Below are 16,014 nucleotides of genomic sequence, written 5' to 3'. Positions count from 1 at the left end.
CTAAAAATTGTGCTGTTATTAATTGCCATGATATTATTTTCTTTCATTAGCTTGGAAGTGCTGTCGTGGCACAACAAGCTTGTTTTGTAACCCTAAGCACTGAAAAAAAAATAAAAAAAATAAAAAAAGATACATTCTGGTTATATTTGCTCCAATACTTACATAAACATAAATAGGTAGAATAAGAGAGAACGATTTGTTGGGGGCCTAGCATTTGTGATTAGCAGTGTGTCTACCACATCTTATCTCACCCCTCTTGACCACCGCAGTCACAAAACTGGCGAAGCCTAAGTCTGCATTTCAATTCCTTCACAGTTAAGCTGGACTCTAGGAAAATGCTGCAATTTCTGCAGACTAAAAAAGGAACATTTTCTTCATATACACTTATGCTTGAAATTTGATCTGATTTATAGAAATGAGCTGTGTAAAGCAGGTGGTCAAGGAGCATGTGCTGTAATTTATTAGTTTTGATAAGATGACCTAATTCACAAGCATTTTGTAGCTCAATATATTTCGGTTCTATGGTGACAGATTCATAGGAAGAAACCGGTGTTCGTTTTCTCAATGGGATGGAATGAAAGCAAGACAAGTTTGTTTACCTTTTTCCAGTACAGCTGTATCTAGTTTTCATGATTCATATTCAGCTACTCTCTTTTCAATGTTTTGACTGCTGCTCCCCCACCTAGAGAGAGTTGTTGCTTGCAATACGTTCTGCTGTAACCCTTTATGAACCAGTAAATACTTAAGGCATTACCATTCAATGATATTCCTATTGCATGGGAATATCTGTTTTCCTCTACCTCTGGGATGAGAAATAGGCAGTCATGAACCTAGATGTAGCTAGGACCACCAGAGACAGAGGTTGATTCTGACAGAAATGTGCACTCCCATCCAGTTGCACAACTTAAAGGGACATTCCTGGCTATGTTTGACCAACACTTTTTAAAATGTTCTTTACGTGCATTAAAAACTACAAAAAAAGAAAAATAATTAAAAAGTATGCTCACATTTCTTGCATATGCTGTAAGTTAACAAGCAAGCTGTAAATTAGGTAATCTAGCACTACCGAGCTTATACCATAAGCAATGCTTTATGGGCACAGCAAGGATGTAATTAATTGTAGTACAGTTGTCACTTTTTACTATAGGATATCATCATTTACAGATTTTTTGGTGCTAAAACAAAAATGGTGGAGATTAGGATGTAGGGGCAGAAAGTTATTATAAGAGTTATTATTAAAGTTATTTTAAGAATATAAATATAAAAGAAACATGGCCAGCAAAGCTAACTGCAGCCTAACTAACTCATGGCACCTAACATGCGTAAGTTTCTGGAATGCCCCTTTAAGCTTGGCACAGTGGGTGAAGTTAAGTACCAGTATGTATAGAAGAGGGGTTTCACCCACCGGCCTGGCAATTAGCTTAAAAAAAAAAAAAAGACCTATATAGGAAAGAAAACGTAGGCATATAAAGTAGTTTTCCACATAGGAAGTCTTTACTAGGAAAGAAACAACTGCAACATTTTGGCTCATGGCTCCTTATACGAGCCGAAATATTGCTTTCTAATTGTATTTTTTATTTAGTGCGCTAATCTGGAATTGTATACAAATTCAGTAACATTATTTTTAATCTTCATTTACATGTTCCACATGTATGCTCCTGGTTTATAAATGACATTGCAAGCTCTACTGAGGGAAGGTGATGAGATAATTAGAATTGTAAGTTATGTTTACAAAATCAGGTTCGATATGCTTAATCATACCTATACTAATATTGGCAAGTTTGCATTTGGTAGAGGATGAGGAGGTTTGGGATGGGTACCATGCTAGCTATGCAATTCATGTCAAAGGTGAGAACAGACAGGCCTCACCACCGTTCTGATTTTGGCGAGACAGGGCGTTGTTAGTTTTTTTTTTTGTTTGTTTGGTTTCCTGCTTGTCCCCCAAATACATAGCACGTACATCATGTGCTTGCACTATGCTAGAGGCACAAGGCACTAGCGACTGTGCTGAGATCATGCAACCAGTCCTCTCTGCACTTGTCTGTCCTCAGAGGGCTGACCTTGTTGATTAACAGGTTGTTTGCCAAGCATTTATGCCTAGCCCCACATCATTGTAGGCAATTACGCCCCCTTCAGGCAGCAGCAATGATACAATTCATATCACTGCTCCACACCCTTTTACCATGCTCACTGATGTCCATTTCACGGGACACCAATGTTGGGGGCTATGGAGTGCAAACCAGAAAAAGCTGAATGCTGTGTAAGCTTACCATGCACAATATTCTGCAATCACTACTGTGTGAGCGCAAATAGTCTGGCACGACTATGCTTCACTACACATTTGTATAAATATGTGAATGGCTTGCTCTGTGCATTATGGGAGTTTTCTTCTCATCCCTCAAACAGGACAGTTGGCCTAAATGATATCTGTCCCCAGTGTTCTGGAACAGTAGGGGAGTTATGGCATAAAATGGTATCCATGGGCCAAAGGCCAACACATAAGGAGTATTGGAAGCTGGCGAACTATCTTTCCTTTCAATCTAGAAGTGGAGTATATGAGTATTCGTGAGAACAGGCACTTGTCTTCAGCTTCTGGCAAGGTTGAATGTCTGTGTACATGTGTGTATAAGTATAAACGAGAATCATATATGCAAAAAGTAAAAGTCCCTTTTATTTTAATCTTTAAGGAACACGCTTAATTCATACCATATGCAGCATGATCAGCCCATATCTGAACACAGTGCAATTATTTACCTTACTTAGCTGCTGAGAAAAATGAATGTACCATACAGCCCTAGGGCTATGTCACATAAACAGAGGAAAGGGTGATTTATGCCTGGGAACTAGAATTCTGTAATTTAAACCAAGAATTTGTGTAGCTAGACTTTGATGCAGTCCAAATGTTTTGCAGTACAAAATTCATACATAAATAGGAAGTGCGATGGTGCTGCAATTAGTACTTGAATTTGCAGTTTGTCTAGTAAAATGAGCCCAAGCGACGTGTAAATATTGTATGTAATTTGATTTATTTTGAAAGGCTTTGTCACAGTGGCATTTAAATACAGACAGATAATCTACCAGTAACCATGTTTTTAGTAGTTTGTTTACTGTTTGTTCTTGACATTTGTTTTGCATACGGATAGTGTGGGTTCGCTGTACTACCTGCACAAACATGTGTTGCCCTGCACTTTGTTATAAATAAAAACAAAAATACATTTAGGTCAGGATCTTGAGTGATGTGTTGGGATGCATGTAGATTGTAGCTGAGTGGTACACAATGGCTCTTTGTAACACTGCATTCATAAACATCTGCAAGCCACACTGGCAGGGCTGGATTTTCCATTAGACAGAGTAGGCAGGTGCCTACTCTAAGGGACTCCTGTTTTCAGCACTTATAATGTGCCTTTTTGTGGTTTAAGTAGGCTGTTGGGGAGAGATAAGTACCACCAGCCTTGGCCACTGTCCCCTGTTTTCAATCATCCTCCTACACTTGATAGTAGAGCTGCAGGAACATTTATAGAAGATGTTTGTGTGTGAGCCTGGACATGAAGTGGAAGAGATTACTTCTTACTTCCAATCTTCCCACAAGAAGTGCTTTGCAGGAGGTGCAGTTACAGCAACAATTGATGCACATTGTATAAAAGACAGTGTAACCGCGGCTGGTTCCCTTATTTACCACTATAATGTCTTAAAGCATAGAACTTAGTAGGACTAACCATACAGATATCTTAGCCATAATTTTATATAGTTAGTAAGAGATCCTCTATTTAACATATATAAACAATTGAGAATACAATATAAAATAAGGATTGTCTTGGAAGCAATAGTTTTGTCTTTTTAGATATTTATTATATAAAAATATAAATATAGACATATAAAATCCATTATAGCAGAGTTTATAAGATTAATCTAAATGCTTGCAAATATCATTAAAAGGTTAACATACCCTTCTGAACATGTCATCATGTCAGCCTCTCAGTCATTTTAAGATGGAGCAGCGTTTGTCTCCAAGTCTCTCCTCTGTCTCTTAACATTTAAAAGTACACTTATTTATACCTTAAGTGTCGTCATTTTAGAGTTACCATAGTTCATATATGGTAAAGTAACATTTTTACTTTTTTCATTTTAGGACCTCCCTTAACTTAGCAAAAATACAAGTCCATGACTAAAGGGTGTATACGTCATGGAAATTTTCCTGACTTAGTTCAAGATGGCATCTTAAAGTCTTAACATCCTTATCTACGAAGGTTACCACAGTATATAACGTACTGACAGAGTCGTAGCATAGCCTTGAAGCTTGTTTATGCATTATTGTTATTGTAATTCGTCTGGGACAAAATGGCAGAAACATATTATGCACTGAGGTTATTGCTTAAAGAAACATCTATGAAAAACAATATGTTCCATTTCTAACACCTTGTCAGTTTGCAATATCTCTTAAAGACAAAGTACACAGTTTAAGAAATACAACATTTCAATCTAAAACTTGTAATATTTGCGTTTGCCCATAACAACAGCATTGAGTGAAGCACACTATATAACACCCACTGCAGCTCAACAATCAATCCTAGATGGCTGACTGGATTACAGCAGTCATAGAAGGGTGAGTTCTTCGCAAATAACCCTTTGATATCCGCATGCCCTAAACACCTTTTTGCCTAACCCTGAATTTACACCCTTCACCAAATAAAGTAAACAGACCTTTTCCTTCCTTGTTACCCAAATGTGTGCACTCAAAGCCTAAACCTAAATTAAACCTTTACTTAATCCCTAGTTTTTCTTCTCAAAAACTAAACACCCCATGTACCCCAATGCTAAATTTAACCCTACTCAAACCTTAAACCCAATAGTCCTACACCATAACTGTAACCCCTATCAAGCTTTTAATGCTTTTAACACTCTTAATGTAGCATATTCAAATGGGTTAAATTGCCAGGTCAATTCACTGTGAAAAAGTCAACTTACATATAACTAGCTATAAATAACCAAAAGGGCATCTCGCACTGGCATTTTGATTCAGTGCTTATTTGTTTCTTGGTTCCAGTTACACTAATTTTTTAAAGTAATTTTTGCAGGTTTTTTTGAGCTTTCAATTGTGATGCATTGTGTGAATTCCATGTGTTTAAAATTCTTGTGTGCGTGCTTAGCTCAGGTGGCGAACAGAACCCTGCTGCCATTGGTGGATAACTGTGATGGCCAGTCTTTTAAATCTGTCTCATTTCCCTATTCTCAAATGATTTTATTTCTTTGAGCCTAGATTTAATTTAGTATGTTTACAGCACAAAGTGTAACAAACTTAAATCCACAATCCAAGAGTTTGTGGATTATTAGTGGGTTTTCTTCTGCATCCTCTCTATAATTGTGTTTATACACAATGTGTGAATCGCTATTCTTAATTTGTCTCTATTTGTGCTAACTCCTGACTTTTCTGTGTGTGCATGCTCTCCGCCTGACTCAGTCATGATCACAACTTCCTGCTCCAAAAAGATCATGTAAAGAGTGATAAACCCACGTTTCCACCTATGTTAATCTACAAGAGACAGTCGTGCAAATGTAGTTCAAGTAATCATTGATTCTAGTTCACTGGGCCACTAATGTTTTGCATATAAGGATTATGAGATTTGTATTAAGCACTGGCCTTTTATGATTACAAATTAATGTGCTTATTGAACCTTTGAAAAGAACCATATGAATTTAGATCATCTAGTGAACTTTGTACATTAAAGCATTTCCAGATTAACATAGTATGTTGACAGTCTTCGTAATTTAGGTTGTCCCAAATATTTAGCACAATGTTACATGTTTCTAGGAGTTTTCATACCAGGAATATTAAGTTCAAATACCTGTTTTATATGTGTTTATATCTTTTATATCATACTTAGATGTCAAAGTAAAATGGTTTACAGTGTGTGTGTGTGTGTGTGTGTGTACACACATACATAAATGTGATGGCTATGGGGATTATTTTACATGTGCTTGCAAAACATTGCCTATTTGACAAAAAGACCTTTCCTTTCGTTTTTCTGTAAGAATCCACTTTCATGAAGCATAAATCTTGGCTAAACTAAGAGCTTTGTTACTATAAAATATGGATTTTTTTTTTCCTCATGAGCACAATGTCGTCTTTCTAAAAGGAGCTAGTCCAGCAATGGCTGCAGCCTTCCTCAATACTTTTTCTTTCAGGAAACAGAATCTGTGCTGTAATTATTCACATTACAGGGATATAGATCATGGTTTGATGTCATTACTACAAAGATATGCTCTCAGTCCATAAAAATGCCACTTCAGATTTATGCTATAAAAATGTCCAAGCATTCCTAACTAGTACATTTTGTAAATGGAATGACCAGTTAGAATTCTTCCTCTCTGTATAGGTATTACAATAAAAATACACTGCTACAGCCCTAATATATTTCAACATTTTCTAAATATTGCAACTAGAGAATTATAACCTTGAAAATTTTATGAAAAATAAATCTGAAAAAAATAAATGTATGGTTCTGTCCGGTTCATTCACTATATCTGTTTGGAGCAATTATTCTTGTAAATTCCACATAATTTTTTTTTTATGTGGAATTTACAAGAATAATTGCTCCAAACAGATATAGTGCTAAAAAAAATTATATACAAAAAAATTGATTGTGTTTTGAGTGTTATATTGGATCTTAAGGACAGGTACCTATTTATTGGAATGGCTAGGAGTTAAGTGAATTAGTTTGTCTTGTGCATAAAAGTGGTTTTATTTACATATTTCTTTTGAAGAGGGATTCTTTATAGTCTCTGTCTCTGCATCTCTTATGCCACTAAGACTGGGGGCATCAATTCTTGGTAGGCATGAGCACTCAGGAGACTGTATTGATCATTCTTAGAATCAGTTATTTCATAAATAATTTTTACTTGCAGATACTCCAGACTGGTTTTTAGCCCTACCGGTTAACGCATTATATGGATAATTTATTAAAATTGGAGTAAATCCAGTTTTTAAACACTGCTTTTATGTAAAGGGCATGTTTTTTTTTTTCTCAACATCCCCAGGGCTTGTAACTGCTACATTAGGATCTTCCTTGTATGATAAGCAGAAAAACAATAATGAGCCTGTCATTCCCATCAATCAATGCTGAGCATGTCACATATATCCCTACTGATACCGGAGAAACTGACGGAAGCCAAGCACAGAGAGATGGACACAGGTTTCTTCAGGAAGGAAGAGATTCTTTATTCGGTTCACCGATCGGGACTCAGAGGGACTAATGTCACCAAAATACAACAAGTTCTGAGCCCCGGACAATAGTGCAGGCTCCTTATATAGGCATATAACTCCTCCCATATTAAGCTCCACCCGCACATTCTCTTGACCAATCAATACAAATAAGAATTAACTTCCTGCTTGACCGCATGGCCTGTCCAGCACAATGGAGGAGGGGAATACTACATCCTGTATTCTTGCACATGCTCCGTACACTACTGATCGTATCTTGCCACGTGCAACCAACTGATCGATACGTCAGCATATGCACGTACACATGCCACGTGGTAATCTCGGCCTACTAAATTTATTTTTACCGAGATTCCACCACACTACTATTTCTTGTTTCTGTAGTATGTATTGCAACAAAGAACAGGAACATTATTTTTTATGCTTTATGCTCCCTTATCTGAGGAGTTATAGGCACAGCCACGTAACAGGCTCCATTATAGAGCTCTATGCAGGAGCCTGCTCTCTCTGAGGTATTGCGTTGAGGGATGTGTTTGTAATGTTTACCAGCCTTTGCAGTTATACGACACCAAGGCCAGGGTAATAAGGGAGTTAGTGCATAAAGCATTCTTAGTTATTTTGCTTGGATTTAACATTTAAATGTCTTTAACCCCTTAAGGACACATGGCATGTGTGACATGTCATGATTCCCTTTTATTCCAGAAGTTTGGTCCTTAAGGGGTTAAATATGTATGCCTATATCAATGCAATATGAGATTTGTCTTAGAAACCATCTTTAGTAATTGGCATGAGTTTATGAAAGACCAACTGGGTTGAGGTGTTTATTGATGAAATTGGTTGTTCAAATACTGCTAAAAACAGTTGGGAGATTTATTAAAGTGTTGTGTTCTAAATGTGGTCTAAAGTACTAAAAGTAGGGCAATCACCGTGGAAACCAGTGGAACCAGCAAACATATTCCATTGCTGACTCCTCCCCTTTTATATTTTTTACACCACTTTTAAGAACAGACAAAAATTGATACGTATCACTCATTTGATCAATTTGTATTGGTATTCAGAGAAATAAGTCCATATTAGGATAAATAGTCCGATGTAGCCGCATGTCTGTAAAGTAGTCATCTGTTTAGCTCTGGTATTAGAGGAACAATTCAGATGATCTTTAATCTCATTTAACTTGTTCATCTTCTTTAAGTTCTCCATAAAGAAGCTCTTTCAGTCCCCTTTTTGGGATTTACACCAGCACTCATAAACCTGTTTAAGGGACAAAGACTTGTTTTTCTTCTCTTTGAAGTCACTCTCCTAGATTTTAAGCCAGTTTTCCCAAATACCATTTAGAAAAGTTTTAAGTGGTGCCGCTTAAAGCAGCAGCCAGATGAAATGTTTCCTATGCATTGCAAAAATCATTACATTCTTCTAAAGCAGTAGCGAGATCTGTTCTCCTTTACAATCAGCTCTTAAATAGATCTTTACCATTGAGAAAACCATCCACTAAATCCTTCAAAATGTTGTACTTTTCATCTTTTGTCCTTTTTTGTCTTTATATGGATCATGCCAGCTTTCAGAATGTGTTGGTGAATCTGATCTATGTGGGGCTCACATTGCTATGATGTAAAACACATTTTCTATTAGTAATTTCATTCAGTGCAGCTAACCTCTTATAAATCTTTTAAACAAACGTATTAAAGGAAAAAGTTTTTTTTTTTTTGCCTTCTGTAGATTTCTTGTTAAAAAGTGTGAGTAATTAAAGGGACACACTAGGCACCAGAATGACTACAGCTTAATGTAGTGGTACTGAGGCAAAGTGCCTGTCCCTGCAGGCTGTGCAATGCAAACCTTTTCATTTCTAAGAAAAGGCAGCGTCTACTAGACTTGTACAAAATTTCATTTTGGACAGTTCGTCTGAATCAAATGCCTTTTTTTAACCCACACCTGCATCATATATAACTGACCTGTGGAGTCTAAATCAAAGAATAAAACTCCACAGGTTAATCCTGAACCATCGATTCAACTGGTTGTGGTTTGAGGCCTTTGATTTGGATGAACCTAGTGTTCACATTGCTGCCTAAGGCAACCTCTAGAGCCTGTCACTCAGACATCCACTAGAAGGACTTCCTGGATGAGGTTCCTAGAAAATGTTTAGGATTTGCTTAAGGGTGTGTGGTGTAGGATTTTATCTCAAGTAGCCTTTATGGTAATACCCAGGTGAGGCAGTTGGAGCAATATAGCCACAAGTTGGACATGTTTAATGCATTAAACGGTTACTCCAAGCTATGTGACCACTTCAGGGTATGGAAGTGGTCATGGTGCAAGGATCCTGTGTGTGCAGCATTTCAGTATGAGACACTGCACAAACTAAGATATTTAGGCTACCTGCTAGAGGTGTTTCTCCACCTCCAACAGTGTCATTAGTCAGCCCGAATCAGCATTCTGGGCTATCTAATGTATATTCTGTGCACACTTTCATTCATTAGATGAGTTTAGTTAATGCTCTCAGCCAATAAAGGGATGGCAGGATCGACACCAGACTTGTGCAGCTCTGCAGAAACTAGATGCGGTTTAGCCACCATGCAGGTTGGCTCGGCGTCCTTCAGAACCTATGTAAAAGACAAACCATGGCAAAACAGTTTTCCCCATAACTGGAGAACAGCACCAGGGTCCTCCTGACATGGTAACCACTACAGTGAACCTTTTAATCTTTTTTAATCTTAAATCAAATGCTTGCAACAATAAGTGTCTTTGTCATTGCGGTGAAGTGAAAATTGTCAGGGAAGAAAGACACCCACTGATGATCTACATGCCAAAAATACATTTATAAATTGTTTTAATTTTTGTTTATTTAAGTCACTTTCCCAAGATTTTTATAACATTTTTATATTTATACAGATTTTTTGTAACATTTGGTAACACCTGCATTGTGGAACATTGAGTTGAAGATTATTTGGCAAAAAGTGACACTTCTACGAAGTGTTTTTTTTTATTTTTGTTTTGCTTTTGGGAGAGAGTTGTTTTGTTTTTTGTCTTGTTCCTCTAATCTTTGTGCAAAAGAAAGTTGTCTTTTTCAATTACACTGTCGCACATTCATACCAAGGTCAAGATAAAGAACCTCTTGATCTCCTTCAGACTACTCACATGCCGACAGTATAATTTCATAAAAGCACTTCCCTCCCCCACTCTTTCCTCTTGCAGGTTTGGTACATGAAAAGAAAAATCCATGTGCTAAACATTATTGCATTTCTTAGCTGTCTGTCTATGGCGACTGTGTTACCTCTCTCGCTGATTATAATACGTTCTCCCTTCCTTTAAACCCCCTCTATTCAGAAGATATTCAAAGTGGCCTAAAGCAAGGCACAATATGTCTTGATGTTTAAGAGAGTGATATATCAAACATTTAATATATTTTGGAACTCAATAATTAAAGACCAAAGTGTCCAGTAATACCGAAGTATAAATGTCTTTTATATGGAATAAAGTTCACATGTATACGTCAGGTTTTTTTTTTTTTTTTTTTACCAATACTGTTTTTTTGCAGCAAGATGCCCCTACCTTTTTTTCTAGAAAACAGATACAGTGAGGGTTAGAAGGATAGGGTGGAGTATTACAGAAAATAATGCTCTGTAATGATTGGTTGCTGGGTGTTTTTTTTTTTTTTCTTTTTTTTTTTTTCATTCAAATACAGCTGCTGTTCAAATCATGGTCAGCGACTAGAAAACACAAAGATGAGTCTAAAATGACACACTGCTTTGAAATGCACCTTTTTCTTTGAATAATATAATTACAAAATAGCTAATGCTTGTATATATTTTGAATTCTTTACAGGCGCTCTTTTATGTGAGATCAACTAACGTTGGTCATTACTTTTCTTTTAAATTATACTGTATTTATGTAGGAGGCTAAAACTCAGGGTGACTGAAATTCACTTTATCACTGATAAGGGAACACATTTTATGCTCGATGGTAGGTATCGAGTTATCAAGGTGTAAAATTAGTCTTGAGATATTTTATAAAGCTAACCCATCCCTCAGCATTTTCAGACTATCTCTGCTGTGCAGGTGGGACAAAATATATGCAGACACTTACTTACAGACCAGGTTCCGTTCCTATGACCCGGTCATAGAACGAATTGGTCGGTAAGTGAAGAGTTAAGGGATTTCCTACTCTGGTGCCCTTTTCTATGTTGGGGGAAATTTCCCCCAACATAGACAAATGCACCAGAGCAGGCAATCCCTCTAATCTATGCTCGGGAAATGTTCCTGAACTTAAGGATGGTGCGCATGTCTATGTCCGGGAAAATTTCCCTGAACATAGACGAACGTACGAGAGCAGGGAAGCCCTATAATACCCATGACTGCTCGCGCTTACCACCCTGCGAGAGAGCTGGTCGTAAGTGTAAGCCGTCGAAAAACGAGGACCATCTTTATTTGTCATGCAGTAGTGAAAATAGCTAAACGAGGTGGCTCCTGTGCCAGGGAGAGCCTCAATTTTTCTTAAACTGCTCTCTAACAATAATACTTGGGTTGGTGCACACAAACTCTTCGGGGCCTATCTACAACTCTGAACTGAAGTCATTATGTTTTTTTAGACATATTAGAGTTTTGCTTGCCCCACTTTATACTTGCTTTCTGTATGGTTAAGCTATTACTATTCAAATTATTGTTTATTCTCTGAAAAATAAAAATAAATACATTGATAATGTTTCATTAAAAAAAATAATACATTTAGTTCACTGCCTGTATGAGTTCACTAAACGGAGAGATTTTAGCCCTTGAGCTAAGGGTATCTTGTCAGCAAGCAGAAGAATACTAATTAGAAGACAATCTATATTATTGTTTTCTTTGGCGTTCATACCTCCCAAGTGTATTTATTTTAGTGTGCGTATCTTGCACCCAAATCCCACTGCCTCTCTTTAGTAGAAGCTCCATATTGTTTTTTTCTCATACTGTATAACAAAGCTTCACAGCAATAATAATAAAAGTAATGTCTTTAAACTGCAATAAACATTTTTAGAAATCAGTCTGTAAAAAGAAGATACTTTGTTCTATATTAAATTTTAAGTTGCATACATTGTTGGGCATGCTTTTATTCAGAAGATATGTTCACCTGCAGGAGAAAATATGTAATAGTCTGATTTAATGTTTGTAGACATTTGAGTTTCTTGAAGCATGTGTGTGTGTGTGTGTATATATATATATATATATATATATATATATATATATATATATATATATATATATATGTGTGTGTGTGTGTGTGTGTGTGTGTGTGTGTGAATGTATTTCATACAAAAGGTCATGCCTCAAGAAATAGAAAGGAGACTAAATATATGTGTGTGTATATGTATGTGTTCGAAATACTCCTAGGTGATTACAACGTATAGTTCTATCCAGCCCATGCCACGGCCCAAGCACTTCGGGTCACTCTGATGCAGAACATACAAATGAGCCTGATTTAGATAATGTCCATTCTTTAAAAAACACATAAAGTATATAGCAACTAGAGGAAAATGTACTTTTCACATGTCCAGTTTTTTTGGTTGCAGATTGGGGGGGGAAGCAAGAGGGCAATAAATTATGGTTCATCCTATAATTTTTTTTATATATATATATTATCCTTTTGATACAGCTCTTGCAGTGGTATCTGAATGCAACATGTTTTTTCCTTCACAGATGAATTTGCCACTCCTCGGGCAATTCTGACAGGTCACGACTGTGAAATTACCTGTTCAACTGTTTGTGCAGAGCTTGGCCTGGTGATAAGTGGTTCTAAAGGTAACACTGGATTTTGTTTCTCTCAGGAAATGGTATACAAAGATTGCAGCTGTCAGAACGCAGTTATACAAGTTACCTGGAAACATGAAACTTTAGACTTACAGGACAATATATCCTGACCAGTATTCAACAAGGAGTGTAATAAATTGGCTCCCCAGCATCTAGAATAGTCATTGCAAAAACAAAAGTGCATTGAGGGATTTATCCTTGAAGGATGTTTCAACCTACAACACAAATAGAGAGCTGAAAAACAGACTAGAAAACAATATAATTAATTATACACATATGTGTGATGATTGTATTGATTAAGAGAATCCCAAAACACAAACTGCATGCTACACATTAACCATTCAATAAGTGCATCTGATAAAGCCTGCTCATTCACCCATGAGTAAGAAATAATATTCTCTGTTGTGATCGATCTAAAGGCAAATACGAGACGATACTTTCATTGTTTTGAGCTCTCTTCTGGGGCTTAATGAGGAGGTAGTTACAAGATCATGTTATTGGTGTTTTTCAGAAGGACCATGCCTGATACATTCTATGAATGGAGACCTTTTAAGGACTCTGGATGCTGCAGAGAACTGCTTTCGACCAAAACTTATCCAGGCTTCAAGAGAGGGCCACTGTGTTGTTTACTACGAAAAGGGCCTTTTCTGTGTATTCAGTGTGAATGGAAAACTTCAGGCCACCATGGAAATTGAAGATAATACACGGGTTAGTTTCCTCTTTTTTTTTCTTTTTTTTTTTTGTCAATCTTTCTTTTATTGAGGCATATGGTTATGGTGGTACAGAAGAAAGAGAGGGAGACTTGCAGGGGTTATACAGGCTAATATCGTCATAACAGGTTACAAAATCTCCTAGAATTATCAGCCTCATTTTATATTTTTTAAACAAGCTTAAAACATTTCGCCTAAAATTGCTTAATATTGGCTTTGATTTAATAAGCTTTCTAAATGATTCCATATTGTTAGAAAATCATTCCACATTTTTTATCTACAGAAGTCATCATTAAAGTTTATGGAAATGTTTGTAGATAACTAATTTGGAAAGTATTTTTTCTAACCGTATTGAATCATTGGAAAAGATTATTAAATCGAGACCATTATTGTCCAGCTAACACTATAATAACTGGAGCATCCGTACTATTTATGCACAAAGTGTTATTCTCTTTAGGACAAAACTGACATTTTAAATCCAGATGGAATTATGTATATTGAATTGAAAAGTCCAAATAATGACTCACCAGTTGCATATGCGCTCTCCATTCCTGTCATTTTATTTTTGTATTTCATTGTTTATTAAGATGTTGAAGAGAAAAGGAAAGAACTTCTATTTTTAGTTTTTTCCTCATTTCATACTTTGGGTATAGCATTTTATTTTTCTTAAATTCATGATTTTCTATTTGTTTTGTAGGTACACTATTTAAATACATACTTGTGTATTTTTTTTATTGGATTTGATTTCATCAAATGTATTTCTAAGCAAATTTTCTGTCATTGGATATAATTTTTTTCCGTTTATTTAACATCTCGCCATAAGTAAGCCAGCTGCAAAACGACACTGCCTTGGTTTGATGCTTAATCCTCACATGTCCCAAAGCGTTTCTTATTAACATTTGCGATTTTATAAATAAGCTATCCTGTTACTAGTAGTACTTTCAAGGGGATTGTGAATGAGTAATTACAATGGCTTTTTTTATTTATTAAGTAAACATGTAAAACACATGCTGCCTTTTACCTCAGTCAGCGTGAATCTTCATTTTTCTAATGCCGTTTGTAGCAAGTGTAATTATATAAGTCACAGCTTTTTATGATTTTGTTTTTTACATTTTTCTTTATTTTTTAATCTTTAGTACTTTATTTATAGGTTGTCATAATTGCTGCTTGTTTGTGTTCATTTATGTGTGTGTATAATTATCTGCTGTGTATATTACCTGCATATTTTGTAGTAATAGATCTGTGAGTGCCTGGACTTCTATTTTGCAATTTTGATTTTCTATATGCATATTTCACACATAACATCAAGACACAGATTGTCGCAAAATTCTTGCATCAATATATCATGTATTTGTGAACTTTTTGTATGTTGTATGTTTCTCACTTGTACCCGGTTTTTGTTTGCACATGTTTCCAATTACATAAGGTGCTTTTAAAGCTGTACATTTTACTCAGCCCGACTTGGAAAAATGCATCCTGTGTTTTTATTTAGTCTGATAATGTGTTATGTTTGTAGAGCAACAACAACAAAAATCCTGGCACAATGCATAACGGAATATCATTTATATTGTTTTCAAGTTGATGAATATACATATATATATATATATATATCAGCATTATATACATTTTCCACTGGTCTCTGTTTCAGAATGGCACGCAAGAGTACTGAAAAAAAAAAAAAAAAAATATATATATATATATATATATATACACACACAGTGGTGTATCCTGGTTTTGTGCTGCCCTAGGCAGGACAAAACTCGGGCGCCACCCCCACCCAACCTTTCCCCCACCCCGCATTCTAAATACACACACACATTCACTGACAGATACGCATACACTAGCTAACAGAAACACACACACACTAACAGACACACTCACACTCAGTAACAGACAAACACACTCACTAACAGACACAAACTAGCAGACACACACAGTCAGACACACACACACACTCACTAACAGAGAAACACACACTAACAGAGAAACACACACTAACAGAAACACACACTAACAGAAACACACACTAACAGAAACACACACTAACAGAAACACACACTAACAGAAACACACACTAACAGAAACACACACTAACAGAAACACACACTAACAGAAACACACACTAACAGAAACACACACTAACAGAAACACACACTAACAGAAACACACACTAACAGAAACACACACTAACAGAAACACACACTAACAGACACACACACACACACTAACAGACACACACACACACTAACAGACACACACACACACTAACAGACACACACACACACTAACAGACACACACACACACTAACTAACA

At 36.3% G+C, this 16,014-nt stretch overlaps 1 protein-coding gene across 2 annotated transcripts in view; it reads left to right on the top strand.

Moving 5' to 3' along the window:
- Positions 1 to 16,014, top strand: part of LRBA (LPS responsive beige-like anchor protein) — a 619,335-nt gene that overhangs the window by 592,589 nt on the left and 10,732 nt on the right. For both annotated transcript variants that reach the window (XM_063458500.1, XM_063458501.1), the window contains exons 53-54: positions 12,880 to 12,981; positions 13,502 to 13,698. In XM_063458500.1, coding sequence (XP_063314570.1) covers positions 12,880 to 12,981; positions 13,502 to 13,698 — 299 coding nt within the window. The remainder of the gene's footprint in view (positions 1 to 12,879; positions 12,982 to 13,501; positions 13,699 to 16,014) is intronic.

The sequence above is a fragment of the Pelobates fuscus genome, chromosome 6 (assembly GCF_036172605.1).
Source record: "Pelobates fuscus isolate aPelFus1 chromosome 6, aPelFus1.pri, whole genome shotgun sequence".
Taxonomy (NCBI): domain Eukaryota; kingdom Metazoa; phylum Chordata; class Amphibia; order Anura; family Pelobatidae; genus Pelobates; species Pelobates fuscus.
Note: the sequence above shows the minus strand (reverse complement) of the source record. Positions and strands in the feature narration are given on the sequence as shown.